Here is a 16,756-nt window from a genome sequence, read left to right on the forward strand (position 1 = left end):
TACGTTTACTTTAAATTTATTTAATAAATATATACAACAATTTTGTTCTTATTAATGGCAGCTTTATTAAAATAAATTCGAAATCTTACTTATTTAAACTAAATATAAAATATTATAACTAGCGGATCTACATTCAATTCATTTCTTTAAATTCACGTATTTCGAACTCAGTTACGGCTCCAGTGAGGTGGTTAATTTATGTCTAGACGCAAGAGGCTGGAAGCTTATGCATTACCGACTCTACATTAAATTCTGAAGGAAGGCTTACTCTATAACTCAATAGTAATTTCGATTTCAATATTGCGTTTTACTAACATTAGTTACGTATACAATACGTAATGTTGCTAACTAATGTGGTAGTAAAACTGATATTTAAAGAACTACATAAAAAATTGGCATCGTCGATCAATAGCGTTGTAGTTTTTGGATTCGGACAATACAAGTTTTACAGGATAACCCTGCAGTACGTGCATCCTTAGTGGAGTCATAACCATATGCGATTCAGTGCCTACATTAAATCGTATAAAATGTAGAGTACTAAAAATACATTGTAACAAACAAACACATTATAAATGTTTACGAACGTCATGCACCATCAAGTTCTTTAGATAATTGTCATTGTTAGCAAAACACTCGACAATGTCGAAATGGTCCATGTCGTCTTTTATTTCCAAGTACATATTTTGCATAAGGCAAGTGTTATGTAGTAGTTCAAAGAACTCTCTCGATTGTTTCTTGAACGTCGGGCTATCGTTTTGACCCGCCAAAATGAATACTCTAACCCTTCGCACTTGTAAATGAACGAAACAGTCGTATTGGGGAGAGAGGGGTACAGCCCACTCGGCCGGTAATTGAACGGCGTCATTGATTGAGGTGTGTACTAGCTCTCGTAAATCGTACACCCCCGAAATGAGAAAAGCTCCCTGTAGACGCTGTGTGCCTGGCGTGTTGTCAAGGAAGTCGGCGTTGGCTAACAACTTGGCGACCAGGTGCGCACCAGCTGAGTGTCCGGCGAAATATACACCTCTGAAATTAACACATAACTTTTAATTAACAGCTTTAATTATGTTATCTGATGGAGTTATATTTTAAGAAACAACTAATGTTATTATTGGTATACTAAAATTAATGTTAATAACGTATCCAGTAAATAAATAGAAAATAAACTGCCCGCTTTCTATTTATATATTAGTTTTTATATACACATAGCTAGATACAAAATTAAAATTTACATGTGACTTTTTTCATTAATCTGTAAAATATACTCTATGGACAATCAAGTGATTTATGTGATCTGTGGTATTGGCGCCAAAACAAACCGAATTATGAATATTCATTTTTAATCCGCAGTATATCGCCTTTCGTGGCTTTTGTGGCGTTATAATATGGGCCCTTTAATACGTAAGTGTCTAATTAGTTTTATTTAAATTTAGTGTTATTTACTTTTGAATATCGTCGCTGTAGAACGATAACCTCGTATGTCCAGAGAACTAAACATAACAAGAAACGAAGATTTTCTTCATTCCTTTCGTTAACTTCGTCAATGTTCGTTAGAAATGTATTATGTGTTTTTGTCCATAAAATATTTGGACGTTAAAAGGATATATTTATTAATAACATAAATAAGTAACCTCAGTAGTTCACTAGTTAAATAACATAAGAGTAAGCATAAAACATAAATTGTTTTTTGACAGGTTATCATTCTACAGTGACCAGATAGATATGCTTATGCTATAAAATTTGTTTTATATACAATAATCAACGAAGAAAAATAATAATAATATATCATATTATAGATTATGAAACTACTACTAGTATGATTTCTATAAAAGTTTGGTAAATAAGTAGAATCAAACGTTAAAAATCATGTAATTAGTATAATAATTATGAAAACAACACGACCGAGTTTTTTGGCTATTCTACCCATATGTCATCTATAAACTAGGCATGAAGTAATTAATAGTATAGCAATGTAAAGCATAAAGTATTTTTTTCATAAAAGTTTTTGAGGTAAATATTTTTTTTGCCATACGAAAATTATCAGGCGTTAGCGTTTTAACAATAACAACACAAATTTTGCCCATAAAATCTTTGTGATCATCAATCTGTGATCGACCTTTAAAAAACCTATTACGTTAAAACCCTTGGTCTGAGTTTCTTATGAGACTGACACGCACCGATGTTTTCGTCCCAAACAACATAGTATATACATTTATAATAACAAATTAACATACCTAGATCCCATCTTTTCGGCGTATTCAAATACGAATTTTGCTGCTTTTTGTATTTGGTGAATTATTTCTGGTAACGTAGCTGCAGGACACAGATCGTAACCAACAACTATTGTCTTGATTCTGGAATTGTATAACGGGAGCGCTGGATATCTGGAAATTTCTCTGGATAACTCCTGCCAGTAGCCACCATGTATGAAGACAAGTATTGGCGCATCTGCAAGTATAGACATAAATTTGATTTTGTCTTCGCCAGTATTGTATGGGACCCTAGGGTCCTAGACGAAATTACTTCCAGGCTGGCGTGACCCGCTATTCGAAATAGTGGGTCACGTAGTCAAGCGTAAATTAATATTGGTGATTTATAGTATTGGCGTTATATTGATGTGATTACTTCTATATTGCGGAAAGGCTCTTGCTTGCAGGAAAATATTGTGATACTTCTTTTGGCGTGTTAGGGCAATTTCGCATATACTCAAAATCACAGGTGTTAATCAGATAGCCTCTTAATATGGCATTAAAAAAAGGCAATATCGTCTTTTCATTAGAAGTGTTACTTACTTACTTCTAACAAGTATGAAATCATGTATATACACAAAAACACAGTAGATAATACATCATTAAATAAAGTAAATAAATGAATAAAATTCCGTACAATTCCCACATTATCAGACTTTTAGATTCTTTGGTCAAATATTTCTAATTACTTAGCAAATATTAAAACAAGTAAGTGCATTAGTACTATCATATTATATTGGTTTGTCCGCAGTGTGGATTTCAAACTCAAAACATTTAGAGAGATTAACTGTGTGGATACCACTAAGTATATTCAAAACTTCGTATAACAAATGTAATATTTTCATGCGGGAGTCACACTGGGTCTTCATAAATCTCAGGATTTATTAATTACAGACTTGGCTAAACTCACAATAAAATAGACTATAATTTATAGAATACAAAATTAATTAAAATAACATAAAACACAGTTTATTCTAACCCCTAATACTCTCCAAGTATACCCGAACCCTGTTCGCATTAGTTACCTTAGACGGTCACTGGAGCCATCATGAAGCTTAGAAGATACCTGTTTGCCCTAAAGAAGAATGATAAAAGGGACAGATATAGGAGTCTGAAGTCATCAATTCACGACAAGTATTACTTAAACATCCTTGCTATAAATCTCTTTTGAACAAATTTTAAATGTTAGGCTAAGTGTAAATAAAGTTGAGTGCAAACACGTTCATAATAAATTTATAACAAAATAATCATCGTGACAGAAAAGATATTCTATAACCATTTGAGGTATAAACCAATAACTTCGCAACAATATATATATATGTTCATGTTAAATAACCGCCGGCGAAACCATGAAAGCCATGACACGTTTATATTATATGAATACGATAACCCAATAGATTCACTTTCGAATCAATTATTTACAAAGAAATACGATCGTTGGAGCAAATAATTTCCAAGTGTATAATTTACGTAAGTTATAGGTAATTAGCCAAATTAATCGAATTAAACGGTACAAATCCTTCAACGCTGTGACGCAAGAGATTTTTAACACGAATGCAATTCAAGTATCAACAATCAAGTAATAACACGTTAATTGTACTTGGAAATCGTTTAACAAATAAATCTACATAATCGCGAAAATAATGAACGGATTCTTTCAGTAGCTAATGAAGTAAATAAAACCTGCCTAGGTCTGGGCTTCAGATTTCTGTTTCTTTTTTTTAAATAGACAAGTAGGTGAGCAGCCTTCGTCGTTTAAGAATTGGAACGCTCTTTAACAAACTCTTAGCGAAGTAACAGTTTCGAAATACAACATACTTTTAAATAAGAGTCGTTTTCATTATTTAGTACGACGCACGCATGAGGCACAAAGTGCGACTCAAAGTACCGTTTATACAATTGTTTTACTCTTAAACTGGTTTATACTGTTTTTATTATATTTGTCATTGACACGTCAAATATTTGAACAGGTTATGAAAAGCGATTAATATGCAAATAATCGTATTATTTGATATCAGGTAATGTATTGTGTGGATGTATTAGTAGTAACTGACTTTATTTTCATTTTCCAATGCCAATTTTCTTTTCATGAGAATTTAATTATTATGCCAATTGCACGTCGCTATCGGACAGCATGTTTAATTTGTACATTTATAGTCTTCTGGCTCATGAGTAATTTCATAAATAAATTTGAATGCCTTTAATTTACAGCATAAATTTTTACGTGGTCCCACGATTGATTATAAAGCTAATGAAGCATAAAAAGCTTACCGTCTGGAAGATCAGTGCCCAAAATGTCCAATTTTTGTCCCAACGTTGACCCGTATTCGATCTCCAATTTATGTGGTACATTGTTGACAGCCGTCTCGCTTGCTGAAATACCAAAATGATTCGTCATAAATTCACCTATATAACACCTTGTTAAAACCTCAATAAATCTAATATTAATAATATTCGATCATATATCGATAATATCATTCGAATGCTTTATTTATATTTAAATGTTCTATAGTCTATGTTATAAGGATTATATGAGATTCCAATGGTTTAAATCCAGTAGTTATGGAATCTATGCAATGTAATAGAACAAAAAAATGTCCCTTCTTTCTAATTAGAACATTATTCCTTTACGTATAGCATTATTTGAAATCTAGACAATTTATAGCATTCGTTTAAAGATGTTATGTATGATAGACATACTTCATTATTCTATTTACCAAGTCGCACCTACCGCTGTCTTTCCGGCGAAACAGTAACATGAAATTAAATGGTTTAGCTGACACAGATTATAGAACTCTATTGGTCTTGGTACTTTGTAATAAGTCGATAAATATCATTTGCGATTAAAACATTATCTATATTGTTTCTACGATTTATTACCTGATACAAGTTGCTTCTAAATATGTAATAATATTATGTTCACATTGTTATTTAATATGATTTTATTTAGAATGAATGGAGTCCCTTGTGTGATGCATTGTGTGAGCAGATTATTATATCTATACCTACTAAGTTTTTTTTTATTTTAAAATTAACTTGTACAGCTGTCGTAATTGACGTAATGCGGAAGGTATAATCGAATGTAATTAAAACGAAAATTCGAATGTCTTGGACATATTATGCGTCATCAACCTTTAGATTAGGTACTAAAGAGAAACGTGTAAAAATACATACAATAAAAAAAATTATAAAAAATCTACTTTTAATTTTTTGTTTAATGTCACTACTTATGAAAACCAGTCCAATCCAAGGCAAGTAATTATAGTATCAATATATAATTCGTCACGTGTTAACGATTCAAGCGAAGAAACTGCGTAAGACACATCTACGCAGTTCGGTTATGTTATGAAGGTTGGTTTATAATAAATTTTAACCTCAGTGCGTTTGAGACAAAAGTAATTAACTGTAGAGATATCACAGGTCATCAGTAAATAAATCTCATACAGTTTAATATTATTACAGTGAATCACTCTTGCGGGAAGTATTTGTCTTCGGCCATCATTTATTTAAGTAGCTCTCAGTGCTTTCTAAGATAAAAAAAAAAAATATATGTGCAATTCACACATGGTAGAAGTGAAACCTTCAAAAACATTTTTTTTATTATTAATCATATATAAATTAATCATTTTCCATTATCTAAATGTGTGTGTTCTTTTAAAACAGTATATTTTAATGATAAATTTTAATTTATAAGTTTAATATAAATTTTTAATTTGGGAAAAACTAAAACATCGAAAGTTTGAAATTCGATCAAATGAAAAAGCGGCAGTAAAGAGAGGCTGTATAATGCCTGCTATCCCATTTTCTCCCACGTTAAATCATATGATGAATTGATGTTTCTGTCTCTCTTTACCGCTGCATCCGGTTTGAAATCACGACGATTCGAAAGAAGTTTATCTATCTCATTTTCTCCCACGTTAAATCATATGAATTAATGTTTCTGTCTCTTTTTACTGTCGCTTTTTCGTTGCATCCGGTTTGAAATCACAAAGATTCTAAAGAAGTTTCACTTCAATATGTCAACGTTTATGTGTTACGGAGTAGACCAAGGGGTTTATGTGCGTAGGCATTCAAAGATTTAAGTTGAGGGCTGGTGCTTTTCTAGCTCAACGAAGAAATTACGCAATGCAAAAAGGAAATGCTGCCAGTATAAAAGGTACACTGCTACAGAAACCAATTTTTTGTGTTTTATAACAATTTATTTCTTTCTATACATTAGCCAGCTTAGTAATCTATTGGTTATTTTTTGAAGTGAAACTTCTTTAGGCGCATGAGGGTTTAATTTTGACGGATGAAACGTTTAGAAGATATCCAGCGTCTTTTATCGAGGAAAAGGGAGAGAGCGATTGAGACCGATTAAGACTGAATGAGAAAGGGAGATCGTGAAAAAATACACGCTATTGGTTGATGTATTCGTTTGGTAGTTACATAGTTGATTTTAGATCGCAATTCTGCCGCATAACGTCGTGTGCAGTAAACGCAAATTTTTAATTATTTATATTATCACGTATAGAGTGTGTATATAGACATATAAATACATGGAGTGGTCATGTACTGGTACATGATTATCTATTAGGGGTTTTACTTTAGTAATTACATAATTTACAAAGAAGTTTCACTTCTGACATGTGTACTTTGTATAAACCACTTTTAATAAATTAAAAATTATAAAATAAATCGTATCCTAAATTATTATTGTGCGATATTTAAATGAACTGCAGTAAGCTTCTGTTGTTATTTGAAGCTTCTACATCGAACGAGGCATGACATATACACTGACACAAACAGACAGCACACGGATGTAGAAAATAATGTGTCAACATTGTGAAATGTGTAGGCTTAACTTTTATATATTTTTAAGGAACATACCATTAAAACAAAACTGTGGGCATTAAAGAAATATATCGGCAAATGCGATCATGGTTTCATAAATAACAAGTTTTGATAAGAAAACATAGCAAATGTAATATAATCTGATAGATATACCAATAAAACCACAATGTTTTATACTACAAAATTCTTTACCCCATGTAAGGTGATACAAAGGAAATACATAACAAGCCACATTGTGCATAAGTTGTGTCATTTTTCGCATTATTATAGTAGGTAGGGCATCGAGCCCGGGTTTACCCGGGCCGTAAAAACCCGGGTTTTCCCGGTTCTGAGGATTACAAAAAAAACCGGGTTTCAATTTTTAAAACTCGGGTTTTCGGGTTTTTCGGGTTTTTTTTTTATACTTTTGTTTTTGTTGTTTATTAAGTTTAAAGCACTTTGAATGCAATAATAACTAAATTGAATAACAATTCGCTTTGATAAATTATTATTTATGACACAAAAAGTAGCTTCCTTGCTACGTTCCTACCCATAAACAAGACATGCAAGTTAAATGCGCGTCCATCTCAGGACATGAGAGGGGTGAACTGTGGAGCAGTTGAGAGGGGAGGGTGTATCGTTGCGCGGGTGATGAATACCGGCGCCATTTGAGACTGATGCCAACCCAAGTATGCAGGTTATGGTGTCTCATATGGCTGCAGTTGATGGAATTTCTCTTAGAACGTTCTCAAAATCACAAGATTTAAAGTACCTTTCTGAAAAGACCGGCAACAAATTACCAACTACTGCTGATACCGTTCGCCACATAATTCTCAAAGACTTTGATAAAAGGAAGCTAGAAATAATAAACGAGATAAAAATTATATTGTCAGATGAAAAGAAGTTTTCGATATCATTCGATGAATGGACATCTATGAAAAAAAGGAGATATATAGGGATCACTTTACATTCACCAAATTTTGCAAGGGATAGCAGTTTTCGAAATCTAGGTCTCATACGCATTCACGGGTCCATGAATGCTTACAATTGATTGAGGCCAAAAGATCGAAATGCTCGAAAAAACCGGTCTACCCGGGTTTTGATTACTCTTAGACCCGAAAACCCGGGTTTTCAGAATTGAACCGAGTTTCGATGCCCTAATAGTAGGGGAGCCCAAGAGGGGATTTCGGGATTTACTCAAGCGCGGCAGATTAATATACAGGGGGATACCTTGTACCCGGTTAAGTACCTCCACCAAATATGAGGCTCATATATAAGGTCGCCCGTGAAGGATACAGGATCAGATTAGTAAAAAAAAATTGATCATCAGACATTCTCGAGCGCGTCAGATTAAGGTAGTGTAAGTTAATCACATCCTAAAAAGTGTATATTCCACTAATCTGACAATTTGAGAGTGACGTAAAGAGAGGGGAGGGCAGCAAAGTTGTAAAAAAAAAACGTCATCTTGACATTCTCGAGCGTAGCTAATTTTTATTTTATTTTGAATGAAATAATTCAAAAATATTGAAAAATATATAATCTGACGATTTCCGTAAGCCGAAATAACAAAATTTCGTTGATAAAGTTCGTGCGATAAACGCGTGCAGCTACGTGATGCCTACATTTCCTTCTCTGCGTTTCCCTCAAAATTAGATTTCATGTGAATTTGAACCGATTCGGACCGATATATTTTGAGAAATTTTGAAAAATCTAAAAAAATAACAATTTGTTTTTTTGAAAGTGTTTTTTTGCAATAACTTTTAAACGGCTTTATCCATCAACTTCAAAAAACTAATCCACCTTTAAGCTTGAAAAACGACGTCGATCGCCACCAAACTGGTCAAAATCGGTTGATTCGTTCGAGAGATATCGTGAACGAAAGAAAACCGAAAAAAGTGTTTCTATCACATAACTTCGACATTTCATATCGGATTATCGTTTTTAATGAAATTAAATAATTAGAGCTTAAAAAATGCGTCGATCACCGTCAACCGCGGGAAAATTGCTTGATCCATTCAAAAGTTATTGGGGTTTGAAAATTTCAAAAATAGTGTTCTATGAAACTTCTATCAGACTTTCGAGCTGGGAGAACTCAAACGCATAGAAATATTATTTCTTTGAACTCAGCGAGCTCATAAGTACAATTTTAAGCGCCCAGGAATGGAATTGCAGGGATGGCCTTTAGGGTGAACCGTTTTTCTAATATTTTTTTTGTCAGATCAGGCAAATCCCTCTAGATAATCGTCAGATTATGAGACAGTACGTTTAGAATATAAATCTGAACCATATATATCTTAATCTGACGCGCTCGAGTATTTCAAAATGGCGAATTTTTTTTGCACATTATAATAATGGCTGCGAGTTTGCGTCAGATCGAAATCGTCAGATTATTGAATGAGAGCTTTTTTTTTGGTGCACTTAACACCCCCTTAGAAAACCTGACGCGCTCGATAATTTTTTTTTTTTTTTTCATTTTTAACCCTTACGTACAACCACCCCCATCATGCAAATGATCAGATTAACATACGTACATTATTAAAAATACGTAGGACATTGATGCTATCAATATCTGACGCGCTCGAGTATGTCCATGCAACAGTTTTTTTTTACATATTTAAACATCTATAGCCGCTTTCCCCACCGATGAAAAGGTATATATCATATAACATTTTTTTCTTCTTATCATCTAAGCTTTGCAACCCAATAGGTCTCTACGACGCTCGAGTAAATCCCCATTTAGCATCGTGGGCTCCCCTACCATTATTATTTATTGTCGATATTTGCCAACAAGTTGTTCATTTGTTATTGTTATGTTTTAAGGAAAAACAAAGGTTTGTTGTTTGATCAGGGGCCACTTATAACGCTTAGTGCGATGGGCCTAGGTCTGTTATCCGTCATTTGAGTTAGGCTATAACGTATAGAATGATGAATGTGAACCATACAAAATTAACGAAATGTGTATTTGTTTTTAGATAATTTCTACCAAGCGACACGGCTTAAATTATCAAAAAGTAACTAAGCCTAACTTTAACTACCGTTTTGTTTTATATTGTAAAGGGTAAATGATAGGTTGAATTTAATTATTATTGCTATCTTTATGCAGGTATTATCTTCGCAGTTACAATGTTTTCTGTGCCAATAAAACATAATAAGCACATTATAATTTACATACATCAGTAATTCCATTTCCATACATTTAATTATCATTTTACTTTCTTTATCACTGCTGCGTCAAATGTCATTGTTTTATAGGATGTAATTCGTGAACATTACTTTATGGGAAAATCACGCACAAATTTACTAAAAATAGGACGGTTTTTTAACAATAGTTACGATCCACGCTGCTGAAAGACTTATAAGAGTTATTAGACTTTTTCTAGAAACAGATTCTATTTGAAAAAAACATAACTTCACGCTAAAGAGTAAATCTTTATGCCTGTGAGTATAGAAAATCGATTGATAAACAAGTTGCTCATTTAAATACTAAGATATTGCATTGATAAAATTTTAAACTATTTTCCTCTTGCTTATAATGCCAAAGGATGCATCTAATTCAAGACGCAATGAAATAATAACTTCCTACTTTGTTCGATGAACGAATTGGTTTTTATTTTGTTGTACATAAAGTCAAGAGTGTGAATTAACACAATAAATTAATATAAAATATTTGTAAGGTATTTGCTTGACTTGGTGTATTTATAGACTGAACAAAAATTTCGATAAGAAATAGATAAAAAAAGTTTACTAATTATAGTTACACTATACTTTGTGGCTTCCTTTTATGTATTCGAGTTATATGTCTACGCGTTATTTATAGAATACTTTAGTAATGAATTAACGCACATGGTGCACCCACAGCGAATTTATAACGTTTTTAGAAAGTGCCCCATATTGAGCGATAATGACTTTAATAGAATCGCATAGTTTTCTTATTCCTTTAATTTCTGTAAATTATTAATTGCACATTTAAAATACATATCAGAAAATACTATAGGTCTTTACCTGAGGTTATCAAAGCAACGTGGTGTTGGAGAACCTCTTGGGCGGAATTAAATCTGGTCGACCACCTGCTTGGAGAATACTCCTTCTCCAGATCCATATCTTCAAATATAAGCGCCATTTTCTTTTCTACAACCTTTAAAACAAATATTAACAGTTTAACTTTGCCTCATAAAATTATTAAAATATTCAATAAATTTGTTTAAAAAATGCGGTCAATCCATGTACTCGTAGTGGACATCTGCGCGACGGTGTTAAATATAACAATTTATACTTTGAAATAGTATTTTAAACGAAAACAGTTGTTGGTATATCCTAATATACCGTTGAATTCCTTAACATTTATTCAAAATTAATTTTATACATTCTATTAAGTTATCAAACCTTTTTTTGTTTCGGCCTCGAAATCCATTTATACAATATTTTCAACATAACTACAATTTTGCGCATTTTCACAAACAACACAGATAACTAATACACTAAACACGATAATAAACTAAGTAACACGAGGAAGGTATAATGATATCATTTGCAAAGACATAAAATAATCTAATCTACGTTGAATTGTTTCGGCTGTGGTAGGCAGAATGTATATTGATTGTGGAAATTTAAGACTGGTTTGTATGAAAATTTGATGATTCCAAATCATTGCGTAAAACTGCGTAGGCTTTTTATAATACTACTGACCCGTTCCGATTTCACTTGACGAACATTTGTTGTTTGTAGCTCACTACAATCACTTAGATACTTAGCATTTGACTGTTTGTTTATTATTATCCGCTCGTTAGAATGTGCAAATATTATATTGCCGTGTGTTCTGAAGTTGATATTTTATTTCAATAGTATTTGTAAGTTTAAAAAGATAGTTCATTGTGAATATTTGCAACCTTAATTACTAATTTGAATTAATTAATTAATATATATACATATATATTTTTTTTGTCATTCAGTTTAATATGTGTATGTTGTTTGGTTAATATTTAGTGTAAAATGCTGTGTACAGATATAATTGGATATCAGATTTTCAAATGTTGCTTAGTGTGTAATAACTGTATGTATGTAATCAATCTGTTTTCTGTACCTAAATGTAAAAAGAAAAATAAATAAAATTATTGTATGGTATTGTTTGGGTATTATTAATATTTGCACGTTTTTGTTACGTTTATCGATAAAAAAAGATTAAAATAATCGCTTATGAGTTTACATTTAAATTAATAATTTATTTATGTTCCTAAGTGTGCAGTGTGAATTCACAAAATACCCCCAGCATTTAGACGTATTGGATTGAGAATTTTTGAAGAGGTTCGGAAAATGCTCATATTAACAGCAGTAGTGAAGCAAGGTAATGAATAATTATGCTCTGGTTAGTAAAATCCCTTTTTCCATAGTTCGTCTCGCCTGGGTTAAACCGAATAACTACCAGCGGTAGCGAGCAAAACTATGGCTTTATACAATTTAGACGTTGGCTTTGAACAAATTTTACACCCAAACTCATCAATTACATTAGAACATAGAAATTACTTTCTCTATACGAAAAGAACTACTTCTTCTTAAAATACGGTCTCATCGGAATCTAAATATTATAACTTTAAACGTGCAATTCTTGTATATATATATATATATATACAAATAATTGGAATCTCGGAATCGGCTCCAACGATTTTCATCAATCTCGCTAGGAATAATTTCTAGAAAATATCATTTTATTCGTGTTTTATTTTTTATTATTCTGTCGGTAAGAACGAAAAATATTATTCATATATCATCATTTTATTAGTATGTAATTCGTACTTAAATATAATTTCCAAAAAACACAATTTATAAAAAAAATACCGGTCAGCCAGGTATTAAACTATAAATAACTAAATTGCAATCTAACATTTTATGAGCATTATATGATGGTATACAAATACAAAGTCTTTAGCGGTAAGATACGTACTTCCTCGAGATCGTGAAATTCTTAAATACTTCTAGTACGGAGGTGTACCAGTACTGGCAGTTTAAAAAAATCTCCATCCTAAATTTAGCTTTATAATTAAGTATCGAACTACTCCAGTTAACTACATAGATAATTTAATCATAACAAAGGGTATCAATGAATTTATAGGACTTATTAAAGTCACATGTGTACAATAGATAAATCAATTTGCAGCATTGTTATCAGGTTGTTGACATAAATTGCAAATCTATAAAGGTTTTATTACTTTCGATACTAATATTGTTGCTACAAGAAACTCCGAAACGGGCTGGAGTAAATCACTTGACGTTTAATTGGTAGGTTCTTCAAGGTCAAATTGGTTCGGAAATACTTCAGTGGTCAGCTAGATCTTCAGAGTAATGGAGCGCGGCCTTAAAAAGACGCTTAGTTTTGGAACAACGGACGTCGAGGTGATACATATATGTACTTAGTGAGTTATGCTCATAGAGTATTGAGGGATCCAAAGTAAATCCTTTACCTCTCAATCGTGTCGCTTATACCTTACTATATATTAAGCTGTCGGCTGTCCAATAACACTACTTACAGTGTCTATTAAAGGGCAGATACTCTGTTCTTGTGTTCTATTTTACAGACACTCTTTAGCACTTGATATTTAGGCACATTATCACTAAATCACTAGTTCAAATGGTTTTGTCCTTTTCAGTCTTCTCACTAACCCCGTGGTGTGAAGGAGTTGAATAGGTTCGACATTCATGTGATGGTAGAGCCTATGTTCTTGTGCTCCAGCAGTCTTCTTTATTAATATAGCGACATCCTCTACATTAAGGTCCCGGTGGAGGTCGTAATTGCGAATGTACCAGGGAGCATTGACTATTCCCCTGAGCACTTCGTTTTGGAAACTTTGGATTACTTGGATGTTACTATTACTGGTACAGCCCCACAGCTGGCAACCATAAGTCCATACAGGTGGCAGAACTTGTTTGTAGGCTAAAACTAACCTCATGAGAAGAGTGCACCTTACTTAATACAAGGTGCAATGTCATATTACATTCAATGGAGGTTTTAAATTGTTCGTTGAATTAACAAAAGGCCTATTTATTAATTAATTTAATATACTTAATCCAACAGATTTCCCTCTTTACTTACATATCTTAACTAAGGTACAGAACCAATTACGGGCTGACTCGGTTTGCGTTTAATAAGCCACGTTGTCTTTCTGCGGATCTCGGCACCGACCAAATCTCTACAGCCTAACCTTAAATGAGCGATGTAGTCACTGGGTTCATACATAAGAGTTTGGTTTAATATATTAAACAGTTTTTTTGTTTAAAGTTGTTTTTTGTTTCTATCTCGGGTTATGTTCGTAGTTATAAATGTAACTGGTAAGTTATTTCGTCAAATAAATAAGTGCTAATAAGTGCATAAGTGCATGTTCTAGTCTACATTCACGAAAGGACTATCCAACAAAAAAAGATTTATTTCGAAGCCTACATTTCTAGCAGTTTCACAAGCAAAATAAACGTTTTATGTTATACAGTATGCAACGGTATATATCGAGTATTGTTTATTAAGCTATTTATTTTATACTATCTAATTTAAATTATATATTATACATAAAATATTTTACTAAAAACTTGCCATAACTGCCACAATAAGAAAAAAGGAATATTAATTTTCAATTACCAAAATCTTATTAGTTTAATTACAATAATTTATCAGCATATAAAAGAGGACTGTCAATATGTGTTACTTGAGACAGTCCCTATCAGAAAAATAATTTTATTGCATATTGAAAATGGACGGAGAATATTCTTCTACTGCAAGTGAAATATTGGCTCTTAATCGCAGCGTCTTTGCCAACAAATCAACTCTAAACAGCATATTTGCACTATTGCCTATTTCATTGTGATAAGTATAATGTTTCTATAACGTATGTGCCCCAGTTGTGCGAAAAACATTAAATTGGTATATCGTATTATTTCTAGGTCCAAACTGTCCAAGCTATTTTTAGATTGGGATAAGAAATATTATTCAGTTACATTCAATACTAAATATTAATACACCTGGCATCTATATTAAAAAAAGTATAAACAATGTTTTTATGTAAAAAACACAGTGTTTACGCATGGCCATCATCATATCATTTATTAACTACTTATCGGCTTTTTAAATGCTAAATACCTGTTCGGCGAACAAGTAAACAAAACAAACAGTTATTTTGGACCGACTTAAAAATACCGAATAACATACCTACTCATTGATATTTGGCTTCCAAAAACCACCGAAAAACGTTGGTGACTTATCTTTTATTCAATCATTACTCTTCTCGTCTGTTCTATGCCCTTGATTTGAGAACTGGCAGTTTAGGAAAATTTAGAAGCAGTAACATAGTGTACATTGTGTTACCTATAAGTATAGTGTTCGTACTTTTAAAAGAACACGTTTTGGCCAAAACTCACCGATATCAAGATTGAGCATTCTGATAAACGACCTGAGTGTAGTTATGTCCATAGTTGCTCCTATAATATTTTTTTCTTTAGATTTTATAATTTATGAATTAATGTATTCGTTTTCGTTTGGCAAACATATGCTTATAAGTGCGTGTCACATTAAATCTTGTATTTTATTTTTCTTAAGTACCCATAAATCAATGTGCCGAGCGTTGGCAACCTTTTAAGGTAGCTACATAATAAATTTATACACCAAAGACAAATGTCCTTGCACATGTTTAAAACAATATCTAATCTTATTATAGAATTTTTACATACATTTACTCGTAAAAGCAAAGTAATTTAATAGTTTAGTTACCTCTGGGACAGTCTATTTTAGGTACATAGATGGTTGAATGAATACAAAACCAGTTTAAACTGGTTGTACTTGTGATACACAGCACCCGTACTGCGTTCCAATATACCGTTCATGATGGTTTTGTATGCAACATATTCTCTCACTTCTCAGTCGTTTACAATAGCGACTTCTATATTTTGATAATTATATGTATTCTGTTATTTTTACAAAGTTATTAATTATGAGCAATATTACAATAGTTTACGGTTAAGAATTTTACAGTTTGAAACAAGCTAACACGTTCGCCAAGGGCGGAGACAGCTTTGGCGCCAGGAGGGGGTCACATGGTCGTGGTCAAGTCAAGAACTTATACATTTGTCATCATACAAAGTTATTATATTATATTAAATTAATTAAATATTGTTATATATGTAGTTATATAAAATCAGGATGGTGACAAAATATTGAAATAAAGTCATTATGTTCAAGTGGTCCACGTAAGTCCTGGAACCAGCTCAGGGGGAGGTCATGACTCCCATGACCCCGCCTGGATCCGCCGTTGACGTTCGCAAGTTCTGTTGTTTTTAGTCAAATGTCAACATGGTTAAATGAGCAGAAGGCATGTGCGTAGCCATTTATGTAATGGACACTCTCATGTACGAGTTATGTACGAGTATGTGTTAGTGTTTTATTAAAATCCACATGCTTTGTTATAAAAACATCCAAAATATGTATTGTTAATCTCATAAATTGTCTTTTTGTTTTTATGTCTCTGTTGCACTCTCATAATGTACACTCTTGTAAATCATTTAGTGAAACGTCAATATCTTTAGGTTTTATTTCTCATACAAAATATCTTTCACGTTGTATATAATGATACAATGTTCATTCGACTTGTATAATTATAATGTATTATCAGTTGTTATTAATAATAATGATGATATACACGTGATCAATATTAAATGCACCT

At 32.4% G+C, this 16,756-nt stretch overlaps 1 protein-coding gene and 1 long non-coding RNA gene across 4 annotated transcripts in view; one reads left to right on the forward strand and one right to left on the reverse strand.

Moving 5' to 3' along the window:
* Positions 1–16,756, reverse strand: part of LOC110993756 (kynurenine formamidase) — a 26,123-nt gene continuing 9,367 nt past the window's right edge. For 2 of the 3 annotated variants that reach the window (XM_022260122.2, XM_022260123.2), the window contains exons 2-5: positions 11,064–11,196; positions 4,521–4,622; positions 2,235–2,448; positions 1–1,026 (exon numbers count right to left, since the gene is read on the reverse strand). In XM_022260122.2, coding sequence (XP_022115814.1) covers positions 567–1,026; positions 2,235–2,448; positions 4,521–4,622; positions 11,064–11,181 — 894 coding nt within the window. In that variant the 5' untranslated portion in view covers positions 11,182–11,196 and the 3' untranslated portion in view covers positions 1–566. Of the gene's footprint in view, positions 1,027–2,234; positions 2,449–4,520; positions 4,623–11,063; positions 11,197–11,444; positions 11,653–16,756 lie in introns of those variants that run through there. The other variant, XM_022260120.2, reaches the window with a different exon arrangement.
* Positions 12,253–16,756, forward strand: part of LOC123689581 — a 17,890-nt gene continuing 13,386 nt past the window's right edge. The window contains exon 1 of the long non-coding RNA XR_006750535.1: positions 12,253–12,402. This is a non-coding gene — a long non-coding RNA (uncharacterized LOC123689581). The remainder of the gene's footprint in view (positions 12,403–16,756) is intronic.

This window comes from Pieris rapae, chromosome 12, assembly GCF_905147795.1.
Source record: "Pieris rapae chromosome 12, ilPieRapa1.1, whole genome shotgun sequence".
NCBI lineage: Eukaryota > Metazoa > Arthropoda > Insecta > Lepidoptera > Pieridae > Pieris > Pieris rapae.